The following is a 16,944-nucleotide window of genomic DNA, read 5'->3' as shown; positions in this document are numbered from 1 at the left end:
AATAAATGACTGTGAGTTGAGAAGTTAGTAATGTCATCCTAAGAGCTTAGTAGAATCTCTGATGGAAGTATTTTAATTGCCAATTATTTGGTAGTGAGTTTTTGTGTCAATGTACAGGGAGAAATGTAACATAGGGAGACAGCAGAGATTAGAATGATTAATATCCCTGGCCTAAGGACTGGGTGTTTGTGTCATCCTTAATGTTCCTTTCCCCACATTCAACACTACACTTCCTCCATTTCAATTACACGCAGGTTCATATCACATGGTGCAAGTAGGGGCAAAAGATCTCTATAGGTCAACGCCCCAAACAAATAGCAAGACCTGTGATTTGTGTGTTAGGTGACTCATTATGAAAATTATCCTTTTCATTAAAGTACTTTGGTCACAGATAGACTCAATTAGCTAGTGTAATGCAGCCAGTTTTGTTTTGCATGAATATGATAGTTAGGGTTTCCAGTGCCCATCTGCAGAATCCAGTAATACTTGTTCGAACTTCACACCGTGAAGATCCGTGTTAATTTGTATCTATTGTATTATGTTTTGTTTTTTGTGTGAGTGGATTTGATTTTGATTTGTCAACACAGGTTCCAATCCTGGGGTTGAGTGTGTGTGTGTGCTGGGTTCAGTTTCGAACCAGAGCATTTCATGTTGAAATATTCCTGTGTGTTTAGTGCGTATTCTTTTAAATGGGTTTATTATTTTGTTTATCAAGTTGGATCTAGTTATATGTCTATCTATCTATCTATATATATACATACCCTAGTGGTAATGGGGATAGTTTTAGTGATTTGTTTGTTTAATATTCCGTATATGTGAGGTTATCATCAAATTTTGGTTTTATGGTACTAGTTTCGTCCTCTAAACAAATTGAAACAATCTTCAACATGTTAGCTGAGAAACTTATAATTATTCATGTAATTTCAATGTGGTCTATTTGCGTCATTTTTCATCATCATCATGAGGAGTATGATAATAAACCCTTTGATTTAAAAATATTGTTCTCAGTTGATTATAGTTATATGACACATGTATTCTCCTATCCTTCATGCCGCTAAGTTATTATGTATTTGTGACGCCCACTGGATTTATACCCAGTTAACAACGCTGTATATTTATTGTCGGAGACTCCATGGGTAGGGGGCGGGTGCAATATACTGTATATACTCGTATAGATAATCTGTGAATACATCAAATCTCAGAATCAAAGACGCACACAAAATGCTGTCAGTTGCGTACATTAATTTATTTACAACTCAACTTCACATTAAACACACACATCAACAAACCACCATTTTTAACAACCGCTATCATGAAGCACAAGGAGACTGCAACCACTGCATGTCAGCTACCAACTCTACAAAACCAATTCAAATACGACATCTACACACGTCTCATCAAAACAACAACTGTTAAACAATAACTCAACTCTACCATCAAGACTGCCTCTTATATATTACCTGGCCAAGCTTCTAGAAGGATGATACACAACATCTTTTCTCTTAAATTCTAGGGTGCCTAATACATAGTTATAATGTAAAGAACATTCTACAATCATCTAGTGTCAAAGATACGTTATTCTGGATGTTACGGTGTGTTGCACAATGTTACTGTGGATTATACATCATATATACAGGTAATAATAAAGTATATACTATTAATTACAGGTTCTTACATTAACTAAACTTATATAAATATATATGCATACAGCACGTTTCATGACATAACCTCACAAATAATACGATTGTCCGATTACATAAATAACAGTACTAATAAGTAGATGTAAACACTTCATAGCCATACCTCACAAGTCATAATGATAATAATAATAATAATAATAATAATAATAATAATAATAATAATAATAATAATAATAATAATAATAATAATAATAATAATAATAATAATAATAATAATAATAATAATAATAATAATAATAATAATAATAATAATTTGAGCTCGATACTTGCATTATTTACCTATGGGTTAAAGAATATTGTTTTCAAGTTAAATCAGTCTATTACACTTGCATCAGATTGAGCTGATTTATAATGGAATCATTGGTGCGAATTGCAGTCCAAGGTATGTGTAAACATTCTTCACCAACACCATATTTCAAAAGAATCAATTTTCTTCAGGTTTATAGTACAAAGAGTTCATGTCTCAGCTCCATAGAGGAAAAATGAAAATGCTTGTGGTCATGAGATAGAGCGATACTTCCATAAATGGAGCACATTCGTCATTACATTTTTGGCCACAACTGTTCTCTTAACCTCAGGAACAGCTACCTGAACTGGAAATGACTAAACGAGGGTGTAGCATTTCTAGACATTCTCCAGTTTCTTGAAGATGTCTGTACAGGCAAATTTCTCGGCTCTATCGACAATCATTATTTTTGTCTTGTTCATATTAATTTGTAGTTAAATTTGAACACTGACATTTTTGACACAAGAAATGAGCTCTGCCATTTTCTTCTCATCACTAGTAACAAGTGTAGTATCATCTGCATAACAGAGGTTGGATATTTTCTTACCACAACAGGAAATTGTAGCGTTGTCATTATAGTTGACTCGGCCTCCCGTCCCAGCTTGAACTGCTCCAGAGCCATCCCCCCTCGCCTTTTATAGCCGATTGGCTTGGCACATGTAAGGAGGAGACAGCACTGGCGCAGCCTCGCTGAGACAAGAGGCTATCGAGTCATGGGACCCCAGAAGGGTGGTCCCACCGTGCTGAAGTATCTTGCTTGTATTCTGTACTGTTGTATAATTCTTGTATATTCCTTTCCACATTCAATAATTAATAACAGTCTTAATTTCTGTTAGGGCTTAGTGGAATAAAATAATAATAGTATAATATGCTGAAGTAGCATTGTAGTGTAGTTATTTTATTAGTTTATTATATAGCTTACTTTACTGTCATGTGATTGTTATGTAATATCTCCCTCAGCTTGTAAGAATAAAAATAAAAATCTTTCTAATAAGGACTTAGGTTTAACTACATGTCTGCTGCTTCAATTAACCTATTGTAATTTTAATTAGAATACATCTAAATGCAGTTTAGAATTATTGTATTATTGTTATTTTATTAGAAATTAGGATGCTTATTTTGTTATTGCAAAAAAATATTTGTGTAGTTGGAGAAACATCTCTCTAAAACTTAGCTATTACTAGAATCCTATTGTTGTAATTAGGATAGCCTTAAAAATTGCAGTTTAGAATTGTAGCATAACTATTCTTATTAGACAGTACCAGTATCTTGCTTCCTTTTCCTGTTTGTGAGTAGTAGTAGTAGTAGTAGTAACACAACTCTGCAAATTTAAAAAATCAAGGAACTGACATGAGACTACCTGATTTATAGTGAGCAGGCTATGCAGATTTTGAATCTGTCATCAGTTTTTTTTCCATCACATCAATTCTTTAGATATGGTACTTAGTCTTATTAAAGTTATTTTAAATGGATTTGGTTGGACACTCCTGACTAAAATTCGTGACATTAAAGGTCTTATTGACATGAATGAAAACCTACAACCTGTTTTCCAGTCAGTGACTGGGTCAGGGTTGGAATGAATGAAGTCCCCATCTTGTGGCGAGGATAGGAATTGTGCCGGCTGTCGAGGCCTGTTGCACTCCTCTGGGGCAAAGATTAATGACTGACAAATGAAATGATAGTGGAGAGTGTTGTTGGAATGAAAGATGACAGGGAAAATCACAGTACTCGGAGAAAAGACTGTCCCACCTCCGCTTTGTCCAGTACAAATTTCACATGGAGTGACCGGGATTTGAACCACGGAACCCAGCGGTGAAAGACCGCTGTGCTGTCACCTGAGCCACGGAGGCTTCTTATTGACATATTATACAAATATATACACATTAAGAAATATGTTATGGGACAAAGATGTGCCAATGGAAGCAAAAGATACTATGTACAAGATGTATTACGTACCCATAACAACTTACGGAGCAGAAACTTGGACAATGACAAAGAAGGATGAGAGTCGAATACAGGCGGCCGAAATGAAATTCTTGAGGAGTATGATACAGAAGAGTAGAAGAGACAAAATAAGGAATGAGAAAATCCGGGAAGAAATTGGAGTGGAAAAAATGAATGATAGAATAGAGAAGAGCCGACTAAGATGGTTTGGGCACATAAAGCGAATGAGCGACGAAAGAATGCCAAAAAAGGTGATGGAAATGCAAATCCAAGGAAGGAGAGGCCGTGGACGACCACGATTGAGATGGAAGGATACCATCCAACGTAGCATTATAGAAAGAAACCTGGACTGGGACACAGTGTTGGAGGAGGAGTGGTGGAAAGACCGAAGAAAGTGGAGAGGAACCACATTTGCCCCTACCCGGCTACAGCTGGATAAAGGGAAATGATGATGATGATGATGATGATGATACACATTAGCAAGATATCTGTGCTTCGTTATAGTTTTAAACTGAAAGTAATTACTCAAAGTTTTACATTTTGTAGAGTCCACTGTCAGCTGAGCCTGTAAAATACACCATCAGTTCATACGTCAAACGATTTTGGGGGAATGATTATTTATTTTCTGATCTAACCCTATCTTATTTAACATCTAGGACGTAAAAGCGACCAACCTGTGAAATTTTGATTTTGTACATCGAACAGTAATGGAGGAATGCATACTTTTTATTTATTAACATCTAGGATATGGAAGACCACCCTTCATAAAAAAAATTAAGTTCATGTCTGAAATGGTTTCAGAAGAATGGATGTAGTGTTTTTGAGAGTCAACCACCATCTAAACCCCTTAGCGGAGAAATCTTTTGAAGTATATGATATTTTACACCTAGGACATAAAAGAAGACACTTCTCATAAAATTACAACTTTGTACGTCAAATGGTTTGGAGGGATGAATAATTTCATTTATGGACCTAACCTCATTTAATACTTTAGGGGTGGAACGTTTAAAAATATTTCCTATTTCACACCTAGGATTTAAAATATAGACTGCTATTTGGAATTTTCTCTTCAGACGTTAAACATTTTGGAGGAAGGAATGAATATATTTGTTTTCGGATCTGAACCCCCATTTAACTCTCTGAGGGGTTAAATTCGTTTCAAACCTTCTGTTATTTAATACCTAGGATATCATTTGAAATTTTAACTTTGTAATTCAAATGGTGTCATATAAATGCATATTTTTGTCATCATTCATCACCTACTGGTCAGAATCCCTTAGGGGTGTATTGTTTTAATACCACTTCTTATTTGTATCCTTATAAAAATATTCAACTCCTTTAATACCCCTCTTAAGTTGATTCCTGCCCCCCCAAATACATGTTTCTGTACTTTTAAAGGAGATTCCAAATACCAATTTTCACGTCTTCAAATCGTTAGTTTTTGAGATATAGATTCACTCGTTTTAAAAATTCACCCCTCTTTTCACCCTCTTAGTAACGGAATATCAAAAAATGCTCCCTTAGTGAGCACCAACATTGTAATATAAATGTATCCCCAAAAGTTAATTTCTTTATGTTCTGTAGTTTTATATCAGTGATGATGAATCAGTCAGTCAGGACATGTTATTTTATATATAGAAATTAAATACAGAATAGTTAGTACATTACCTTTAGACTCTGGATCATGAAGCTATTTAAACGTTATTTCTATGTGATTTTCTTTTATGCGAAGATGGATCTTCCTGCAGAAGAAATCAATAATAGTCACTCATTATGAAGGGATCCCATCCACCTTGATATCTATGTTCCATTTGTAGTATATCTTGATTAAAACTTTCTTCTTGGTTGTCAGTAACTTCACCCAGATTCTCAAGTATGAATGTAGAAAATTCATTTTTAATTACATCCTATATAATAAGTTTCTGTAGCTATTTTTTTTTTTGCTAGGGGCTTTACGTCGCACCGACACAGATAGGTCTTATGGCGACGATGGGATAGGAAAGGCCTAGGAGTTGGAAGGAAGCGGCCGTGGCCTTAATTAAGGTACAGCCCCAGCATTTGCCTGGTGTGAAAATGGGAAACCACAGAAAACCATCTTCAGGGCTGCCGATAGTGGGATTCGAACCTACTATCTCCCGGATGTCTGTAGCTATTTAAAACATCTATTTTGTACTTTATTGTTTCCTAGAAACCCATCTGCTACTTCTTTAAATGATAACCATGCAACAAGTTCAGTGGCTTCCTGTGTAGCCCCAAATTTGGAATATCAAGTAATTTTCTTCTGCCTTCTTGACTTCATTGGCAAACACTTCTTTTGGGTATTCAAAACCTTACCCTGTTTTCTCCATTAAGTTTTTCATCAGTTATATATAACATTTAAAGGGTTCACCAATGGCTTGTGTTTTGTATTCTGTTTCCCTCTTGGGTCACTCTTTAACTCTGTAGTGTTCTTCAGTAACTCGACTGTCCCACAGGCACAGAACACAACACAATTTTGTAAATCCACTCTGAAATCCGTTGAGAATTTCAATAACTTTTAAAAATCACAAATACACCAGTTATGTTTCTTGAATTTAACCCTCAATCGGGCGCGCTCTTCCGACGAACACTCTCGGGCGCGATTATTTTCATAATTTATTGTACGGCCTTGGAATCTAATAAAAATGTTGAAGTTTAATACTGTTGCAAGTAAGTTTGCTTTTATTTAGATAATATTTAAAACATTTTACATACTCAATTACTGCATTAGAAAAATAAAAACTTGTTGAAAATTGAGTTGATTTCCAAATAAATTTTGAAAGCTTTGAAAAATAACTTTCCGTTCTATTTATTTTTTCTGGTTTGTAAAATGTAAGCTATTTGAACTAGATATATATTTATCCTCCCCTTCACCCATTGTCACTGTCATATTTTTGGCATGAGTAATCATAAATTAAAACATCGTGTTTTTTAGAAATATTTGTATTTCAAATGATAAAAACTTCTAATTTTACAGCATAACAACCACCTTCGTGAAAAACATGTAGGCCCTATAAGAAAATTATACATTATTTTACGTATATTTGAGTTCATATTCAAGTTCAATTTTGCACTATTTTCTTTATGTGAACACACTGAAGAATTATTATCATTGTTTTACCCAAATATTGGTATAGTCGACAATCTTTTGTACAATATCGTCTGGAAATAATAGCTCCCAGGTCTCAGTTGGAGTTTTTTAATATTCCTGGCTAAACCTTTAGGCCCTGGAAGGCGTGTTACAATATTATGACCTGGTCCACGACCAGTCCTTGCGAATGTTGTGTGCGGACTCCATTCTGTCTCACCGTCCTTACCTGTCAAATTCAGTTCAGAAACATCAGCACCGCATCCGTCATCACCAGATAGATCACTATCTGTATCATGGTCACTAACCTGAAGATTGTCAGTTTCACCTTCATCATCACTTTGTGGCTGCTGCCTGGAAGCATCTTCTGCTGCCTCATCAACTTCTTCCAATAGGCATCCTACTGCTTTGTCTCTGTCTTTAACAAATGCAGTTATTCTTTCACTTTCTTCCTTTTCAATACTCTCTATCAATAATTGGATCCTTTCCTCTTCAGCAGGATCCATATTGAGATGTATATGCACACGAAACTAAACAAATCTAGTAAAATGCAGTCGGGCGCGTACTGGTCACAATGACCGAGACACAATTTACACTAACTCACGCACCGGTGTAAAAGACCGCAGACTGACTCGACCATCTACCTCCCTGTCTACAGGGCGACTGAGGAGGGGCCACCCTATCAGGTGGCTAGATGATCCCTTGGGGGAGATAGTCTGGAGGAGGGGAGGCATAGCTGACCTTCAGACGGATTCCTTGTCCAAAACTTTTAGAGGTCGGTCGTTTAGACCGCTACGCACCCGATGAAGTGTTAACGGCTTCTAGAATCAGTGACATACAGAAACTTCATGTGTTTGTTTCATACCAACTGCATGAACCTCAGGAACTGATGGCAGTTCATTGCCAGTTTGATGTAGCACAGCCTTTGAACTATTCTTTGAAGAATCTATAAATAAATGCCAATTTTCATTATTGTACACTATGTTTAGTTTTGACTTCAAACCATTCACATCACAAGCGCAGAGTGAACCATCTTTCCTAAATATGGTAATAGGTCTTGATTCCTATTTAAAAAAAAAAAAGGTAATCTTCATGTCCTTTCCCCGTAAATTCCACACCTGAAGTCTTGAAACCTAGTGTTTAGAATTTTGTTTTGACAGGTGTAAGTCATGCAATAACTCATTCATTTCATTTTGTGCAGGCAAATGTGGTTTTAATTCTTCCCCAGGACTGTAAGATGAATTGCTTGATGTTGATGCCATTACATACTTGCAATTTCCTGAATTGTTATCCTCTGATTCTGTAAGTTCTTACCAATTTGAAGGAGTTAATGGCAGAGTTGGCAAGCTTGATCCTTTCAAATCAGAAAATTTTATTGTCGAAAATGAGTGAATTCACTTCAGGATTAGAATGAGTTTATTCATTAAGATCAGAGTTGGGAAGTAAATGAGTAAAAGTAATTGACTTGCAACAATTACATTCTTAGTAATTTTTACTCATAATTGTTACTTTTTACAAAATGTAATATTTACTTGTAATTTACTTCTCAAAATAAAATTGTACCATTACATTCTAAATCATGTAGAGGCAGAAATGTGAAAAAATCAAGTATGATGAAGATAACTTTTCAATTCTACTACAGCAGAACCATTAGCTTCACCATTTGTGGATAAGCTACTTTCTTACCTTTCCAGTACTTCCAAAGACATTCCAGCAATGTTCTTAAAATTAAACGCAGGTATTCCTTCCAGTGCCCCTGTAGTCATTAAAATAAAAAAATATTAAAAATTAAAATAATATAAAAATAAAATTAAAAATTAAAAAAAAAATTATGGGAAAGGATCATTTCAAATATTTCAAGGTATCATGTCTAGTCTCACCTAGTGATGATAACCACTTAATGCCTCTATGCTAAAAAAAAGTACACAAAATGAAGTAATATATTGTTTTTCCTTGCAAACTTTTGTATTATTCCAGCCTCAAGCGAAAAAATCAGTGATTTTCTCCGACGAGGTGCAAGGATGCACAAAGGGTGAAAATTGCCCACAAGCAAAAATTCTCCTTTATTCTAAATGGTAATTATTGGAAGTAAATGATGATACATTTATGTAGTAAATCATTTTTTAATAGTTTTGGAGTAATTATGGCAATGTGCAACTTGTGATAATAAGAATGGATATTAAAATATTCTTATTCTCATAACACTTACACATACTCAGTTGTTTATATTTGTTTATGTTAGACACCCATTTTCTGTATCAAAAGAGTCACACATGATAAACACCTGTTGGGTATAGAGGGAAGAGCATACAGTAAGAACTGTAGAGGATGTTCAAAGATGAGACTTGATTACACTTCACTCTTGGTCCATTACTTCCTGCTGCTCATTCACTTGCTCCACACATTCTCCACACACTGAAAGTGACAAAATTAAATTGTTAATAGTTTTATTGTTGTGGTGAAACAGTTTATAACCTCTCATAGTGAATGATTCTAGTGTGCAGGGCATTTTAATTGATAAGTCGTAAATAACCCTCACTTTTTATCATGTTAATGACTAATTTTATTAACTGTGTTTTAGTTTATCTGTGGGGTGGGTGCACTTCTACAGAGATTTCAGTCCTACTGTGATCAACATGAGGTGATGGGAGGAAGATAAGTAAGACACAAAATCTCTGGTATTCCTTTATAGTTGCTAGAAATAATAAAAATATTGTCTGTGATGAAACTTTCTGGCTGAGAATTAGGAAATTTACTCATATTTCATTATCAGTGCTGTCAGCATTTTCTATCCTAATTTCTTACTCTTTTCAATTTTTTGGATATGGAAGAATAGAGAAGAGAATAAGCATTTTGAGATATTCACGGTTGGTCTAGAAGAATAGAGCAACATTAATACAGTAGAAATTTGAGGTAAATTAGATAGAGGATGGGAGTCATAGTAGTTAGGTAGACTAGAAATGTGAGTGTAGAGTGGATAACAAACAAGCTATTATGACATGGCTCTTAATAACAAGTAACTGCAGCTACAGTTTTATACTGTCTAGAGATTTAAACATTGGCTCTTTATTTACCATATAAAACTGCTGGCACAAATTATTTCTTATTAGTGATTTGGTTCTGGTAGCGCTGGAATTCTTTCAAGCGTATGGCATGTGTTTTGATGAATCCTGTTGCATCTTCAGGTTGAAAGTCCCCATGTTGATCCATAGACACCAGAGCTTGATTATATAGAGCAACTGGTGAACTGCGAGCAATTGCTAGAACTGAAAACCAATACATTATTGTAAAACTACAAAATCACAAATTCAGGAGTAAATGCACTGAATAACATAACATAACATAACATAACATAACCCGGGCGAGTTGGCCGTGCGGTTAGGGGCGCGTAGCTTTGAGCTATCTTCCGGGAGATAGTGGGTTCAAACCCCACTGTCGGCAGGTCTGAAGATGGTTTTCTGTGGTTTCTTATTTTCACACCAGGCAAATGCTGGGGCTGTACCTTAATTAAGTCCATGGCCACTTCCTTCCCACTTCCAGCCTTTTCCTATCCTATTGTCGCCATAAGACCTATCTGTGTCGGTGCGATGTAAAGCAACTAGCAAAAAAAAAAAAATATATATATATAATGACATATAATGTGTAAAACCTGAACTATTTTGCAAGAATTTTAAGTTAGTAAGGTTTATTGTGTCATGTTCAAATGATTAGGTTGCCCAGAATGATTTCTTTTTTCACGATGTCTGTCCTTTCAAAATTTGTGAGTATGGCAGGGCACCCAAATGTCCACTTCTACAGATTGTAAACTTTAAACATCCTGCTTTTCCATAATACCACAAAAATGTGATACCTCTTTTGTACATTTATCACTAGTCTGTACAAACACTGTCAACTAATCATGTTATGTATGTTATCTTTGGTTATAGAGGCTAAGAATGTTCACATACTTGGGTTACCAACACTTCCACATCCTGATTTCCTTGGTTTTGTTTCCAACTTCTCTTAACATAAGTCTGGTCAGTTCACTACCATGGCATTCTCATTACTTGTAATTTGTAATCATCAACATTATTTAATGTCCTTTTTATTCTGAACAAGAAGGAATGATGCCTAAACAGAAAAGTACTTTCAGTTGTGACTTGCAGGAAAAATATCCACTTATCAAAAAGACTAATTTGGGCAGTGATATTGCATGTGAAACATGTAGGGGAAATATCATTGTTGCACCAAGTGGTGCTAGCAGCATTTTTCTCCCATAACATTCTGTTAAATGTAACAAACGTTATAGGGTATATGTATTATAGTTATATTAAGAAACCTGTGTATGGAATTTCCAATTGCAAGATATTTTCAGGCTGTAGGAAGTTTTAAATCCCATATTTTAGTACATAAAAATTATGCAAATTTAAGCATCTGCATGCCATACAACTGCTGAAATAAGTGTAACCCAGTTTAAAAAAATTCTGAACCAACATCCAGAGATCTTGAAATCACTGCATATGAAGGACTTTGGGCCTATCATACAGTTAAAGAAAATCAGAGTTTCCGTGGAAATGACTGCTCCTTGAAAATTATTTGAGTGTATTTTGAGTCAATATTTACATGCCCCTGACCTAAAGCTGAAGCCATTATTATGGAAGTGTTTTCAACTTTTTCTATGCAAGAAGTAAAGCAGAAATTAGGAGAGGGAAATTCCTTCTCCATGCTAACAGAAGCTTCAAATCATGGATATGTGAAATTATTTCCCATTGTTCAGTTTTATTGACCATACAATGGTATCAAATGATATACTGTTGGATCTACAATCGCAAACAGGAGAAACATCAGACATTGTGGTTAAATACCAAGTGAAGTGCTGGTTAAAAATGATCTCACAAATAAGGTTATTGCTTTCTGCGGCAATAACACAAACAACAATTTTGGTGGAGATGAAAGAAAAGGACAAAATAACTCATTCAGGAAATGAAACACATTTTTTGGGAGAGAATTGCTAGACACAGGATGTGTCAATGTGATATAAAACACATGGTAAAAATAGTGTTAGAAAAACAAAGTGTGTAGGAAATTGCTGCAACATTCTATGAAAACTGTGTTGAATATATAGATCTATGGTTTAAGCACATCAAGAAGTTTCTTTTGGTGTACTTCATTGAAGCATTTTTCTATATGGTCCGAGGTTAAAAATAGTGTTGAATTCATAGCCCATCGCCGCCATAAGACCTATCTGAGTCGGTGCGACGTAAAGCAACTAGCAAAAAAAAATTCATAGCCAAGCAAGGGTTCTTCGATGTGGATAAATATACTGAAATTTGAATTGCAATCGGCTTTCAACTTATTACGTCGTGTTACGTTCATTTAGTACATGTTGGAGAGATGTTAAGTACAGAACAAAAATGGCCAGCTAGACACCAGTGGGATCCAAACCCACAACCTTCCGATTTTGCGTCGGTTGCTCTACCAATTGAGCTATGGTGGCCTAAGCCATCTTCGTTCTGTTGGAAAGGATCTAAGCTACAGGTCTGGCACTACTGCCATCACACTGCAGAGTTTGTTTAAGTCGCCCGTTGAGGGCCAATTCAATGAATATTGAATTTTCACGACCGCATTGTAATCAAAATCAACTTTCAACCTATTAGGTCGTGTTACGTACATTTAGTATGTGTTGGAGAGATGTTAAGTACACAACAAAAATGGCCAACCAGACACCAGTGGGATCCGAACTGAACTGACACTAAGAACACAACGAAGACCCAGTGTGGTGGATTTGGTCAAAACTAGCAAAAACTGCCAGGAACTGGACCTGGGCCTCTTACAGATAACAAATAAGAGACACGAAGAAATAAAAATATAATAATAAGGGCAAGAACTTAAATTTATTATGGAGAGAAAATCAAAAAGGTTGCATAGGCAAAACAAGGGGGCCAAAAATCAAATAGATAATATTAATCATATGTGGCCCATAATCAAAATACACAGGATTCATTGATTATAGCACCTTCTTCACACACGCTTACCTTGATAAAAGATGTGATGAAAAGTTAGGTACAAGGGCTTGGCATCTATCATAATTGAAGAATATGAATTCAGGTGGGTACAAAGTATTTCTTTGATGCACGTCAGGTCTAAACAACCATAAGTTTAGGGAGTAACAGTGCCTTATCATAAAATTCTCCCTTTCAATTCATAAGGTAAAGCTCTTAACAATAAAAATCCACGTCCCCCGAGAATACAATGTCATTGAGTAAAAGAGCTTAAAATGGAAGAAGAGGGAAGGGTGTACCGAGTGTATAAAATTAAAGCAAAGAGAAAAGGGGAAGTTACCATGGTTTCACGCCAAACAACTAAGATAAAATGGAAAGCAATCCTGCAAAGAATAAAAACATATTAAACTACAAAATAGGTAAAGAAAGCCAATGACGGTAATGTGAAACAATTAATAAGTAAACTAGACACAAAAGGTATTACGGATCCAAGCATCCACCCATGCTCACACAGAGACCAATAAATAAAGGGACATATAAGAACACCAACGCACAGCACATAACAAAATAAACAACCGCACTCGAACTCGGACAAGATGAACCAGAAAGTGGTCCATCTTAAAGAGACGGAGTGTCTCCAACACCAAAACACACAGAAACAGACCAATCGTGTTGTTAGCTTGTATTCATACCACGCCTATTTAGTGGACATGAATTATACAGAACATGCGATAAAATAATACCACGACCGCATTGTAATCGAAATCAACTTTCAACCTATTAGGTCATGTTATGTACATTTAGTACTTGTTGGAGAGATGTTAAATACAGAACAAAAATGGCCAACCAGACACCAGTAAGATCCGAACCCACAACCTCCCGATTTTGCGTTCTGTTGAAAGTCTATTTCGATTACGATGCGGTCGTGAAAATTCAATATTCATATACTAAAATTTGTTTTTACTACTTACTTTATGTTGCATTAACACACTGAAAGTTTTTGGCGATGGAATATACTGAATTATTTGATGAATTTTCATGCTTAACAAGGTACGCAACACCAGAAAAATCAATCTGTTGAATAGTTTGGATGATCCTGCAGGTGTAGACAAATGGTTGATAGAAATCTTTGTTCACTTTTAGGATCATGATATCACAATATCATGAGTCATTCAGTTCATTCTTTCCCTACCAAGTACAAATGCATCTGTAGAAAGGCTGTTCTCCAGAGTAAACAGAATTTGGGCAGCAGAAAAATCTCATTTATAAGTAAATATTTCTAAAAGACTTTGTGTTGTCCAAAATATAATTTCCAGCAAACTTGTAATGAGTTCTTGAATTTTTTAATTAAGTTAATTAAGGAAAATAACATCATCTGAAAAGTATAATAAATTGTAACATCACTTTGTCCTTTGTTAAGAGTCTGAATAACTTATAATAAAATAATACACTACTCATTTCATTTAAAAATCAAATCTCTAAAATCCATTATGATGAACAAGTATAATTACCAGCAAATTTTTAATGAGTTCTTAAATATTTTGAAGTGTTCCCTGTTTATTATTAACATAATTTGAGAAGTATAATAAAACATAACATAACATAACTTTTTTCTCTGTAAACAGCTCTGTCACAATAGCCCCTCGTTGAGTGCTGATGTCTGCCCTCAAAAACGAGCTTGCCGGGGTGAGAAGAGATGGATGTAAAAGAACTGGGATTGATGAGAGGAGAGCCTATCTATTCAAAGATGGTAGTGTATGCAGATGTGGAGATTCAATCAATCAATCAATCAATCAATCAATCAATACTGATCTGCATTTAGGGCAGTCGCCCAGGTGGCAGATTCCCTATCTGTTGCTTTCCTAGCCTTTTCCGAAATGATTTCAAAGAAATTGGAAATTTATTGAACATCTCCCTTGGTAAGTTATTCCAATCCCTAACTCCCCTTCCTATAAATGAATATTTGCCCCAGTTTGTCCTCTTGAATTCCAACTTTATCTTCATATTTGTCCTTGTTCCTTTGTATTTTCATGTTTGTCTTTGTGTCTTCTTTTTGTTCCCTCTTCCTACAGTTACCTATCATTGTGTTCATCCTATTATTTATTTTATTTATAAATACATCCATAACAGGGTATATCCCCAATTACAATGGATGGCACAAAATACATCCAATATATAAATGGTACCTGTGTGTACAAAATAAAATATAACAGTTAAAAAATCAAGATTGCCATGACTAAATTAAGAATAATTTAAACACATTTTCAATAAAACGTACAAACATATAAAATATTAAAGTTAAAGAAGATAAAAGAACTTAGCAGAGAAAAAAAATATTCACAAGAATAGCAAATACACAAACACATATACATTGGAAAAATAATAGTGGCATTACATACGTCATATTTCATTGCTGAATTAATTTCCTCCAATAAGTTATTCAGTATAATGTAAATATTGTTTTAACATTTTTGAAAATAAAGAAAGTCATTTTCTTCTTCCTGTCTCTATATATGACTTGACATTCACAAATTGCTTAATTTAAAGACCATATTAATATATAACATGGTGGCATGAACTAATACTCCAAATATAATAGTTAATATTGAGTCATCTAGTGAATAGAGCAACTGTTGATTGCCAACCTTTTGGTATTATTGAAATAATTGGTCAGTTGTGGTTCAAGGCCTTTGCAAAACGTTTAGTTTCACTGCAGTTTGTCTCCTTTCAGATAGCACAAATCCAAAAGAATATCATATTTATTATTCTGGGCCATGAAATAACCAAAACATTAATTTTATTTTTGTCATCCTGTATAACAACTGTTTTCTAGAAATATATGAAGTACACTTTTCCTTCTAACTCACCCTTACTTTTTGATGAATACCCACCACTTCATTTTTTGTTTCTCAGTGATGAGAAGAATACAAGAAAAAAAAGTAATTGGGCTCAATTACAGTTATTTGAGAAATATTTTACTCAATTATGATTGAAAATTACTATTATAAAAAGTAATCAGTAAAATTACAATTATTCTACAGAATGGTAGTCTTAAAGAAATCACTGATTTATGGGACAGAATAATACAAAAGTTTGCAAGGAAAAGGAATATATTACTTCATTTTATGTGTTTTTTTTAAGCAGAGAGGCATTAAGTGGCTATCATCACTAGGTGAGACTAAACATGATATCTTGGAATTTTCAAAATTATCTTTTCCCATCATTTTTATTTTAGTTAATGGCATTTAGCATTTGAAATCCTTTTCCATTTACTTTGCAAATAAATTAATTGGTTCTTAAAATTCTCACCACTAATCCTCAACATCTTAAGACACGCTACAGGGACACTAAGTTTAATTTTAAGAACATCATTGGAATGTCTTTGGAAGTACTGGAGAGGTAAGAAAGTACCTCATCCAGAACTGGTGAAGCTACTGGTTCTGCTGTAGTAGAACTGAAAACATCTTCATCATCCTGGGAAAATTATACTAAAAAGTCAAAGCTGAAGAAATATGTTGTAAGACAACACAAAGATGACTATCAACGAAGAAGGAACACGTTCTATCATTATTATTATTATTATTATTATTATTATTATTATTATCATTATCACTATTATTATTACAAACCCTAGATGATGACGTATAATGGAGATGGCTACTAGGACAGGTTTGATAGTCATCAACGTCGGAAACGTGCCAACCTTCCGACGACCAGGCTGTAGGGGAACAATACGTGACGTTACATTTGCATCAGAAGACATTTCATCGAGGATCACTGAATGGCGAGTGACAGAGGACTATACAGGAAGTGATCACCAATACATAATTTTTTATGTGCTCCAAGAAAAAAAGCAACTACGGACTATGTCGCACAATCCACCGAACCAACAATGGAATACAGCCAGTATAGATAAAGAGAAACTTC

At 34.8% G+C, this 16,944-nt stretch overlaps 2 protein-coding genes across 2 annotated transcripts in view; one reads left to right on the top strand and one right to left on the bottom strand.

Moving 5' to 3' along the window:
• The window catches only part of LOC136858177 (LMBR1 domain-containing protein 2 homolog), a 271,921-nt gene extending 257,257 nt beyond the window's left edge, over nt 1-14,664 (top strand). The window contains exon 11 of the mRNA XM_067137535.2: nt 14,643-14,664. Coding sequence (XP_066993636.1) covers nt 14,643-14,656 — 14 coding nt within the window. The 3' untranslated portion in view covers nt 14,657-14,664. The remainder of the gene's footprint in view (nt 1-14,642) is intronic.
• The window catches only part of Ass (argininosuccinate synthase), a 56,624-nt gene continuing 48,819 nt past the window's right edge, over nt 9,140-16,944 (bottom strand). Inside the window, exons 10-11 of the mRNA XM_067137536.2 lie at nt 10,111-10,302; nt 9,140-9,451 (exon numbers count right to left, since the gene is read on the bottom strand). Coding sequence (XP_066993637.2) covers nt 10,133-10,302 — 170 coding nt within the window. The 3' untranslated portion in view covers nt 9,140-9,451; nt 10,111-10,132. The remainder of the gene's footprint in view (nt 9,452-10,110; nt 10,303-16,944) is intronic.

The sequence above is a fragment of the Anabrus simplex genome, chromosome 1 (genome assembly GCF_040414725.1).
Source record: "Anabrus simplex isolate iqAnaSimp1 chromosome 1, ASM4041472v1, whole genome shotgun sequence".
Lineage (NCBI taxonomy): Eukaryota > Metazoa > Arthropoda > Insecta > Orthoptera > Tettigoniidae > Anabrus > Anabrus simplex.
The sequence above is the reverse complement of the archived record's forward strand: the minus strand, read 5'-3'. Positions and strand labels throughout refer to the sequence as shown.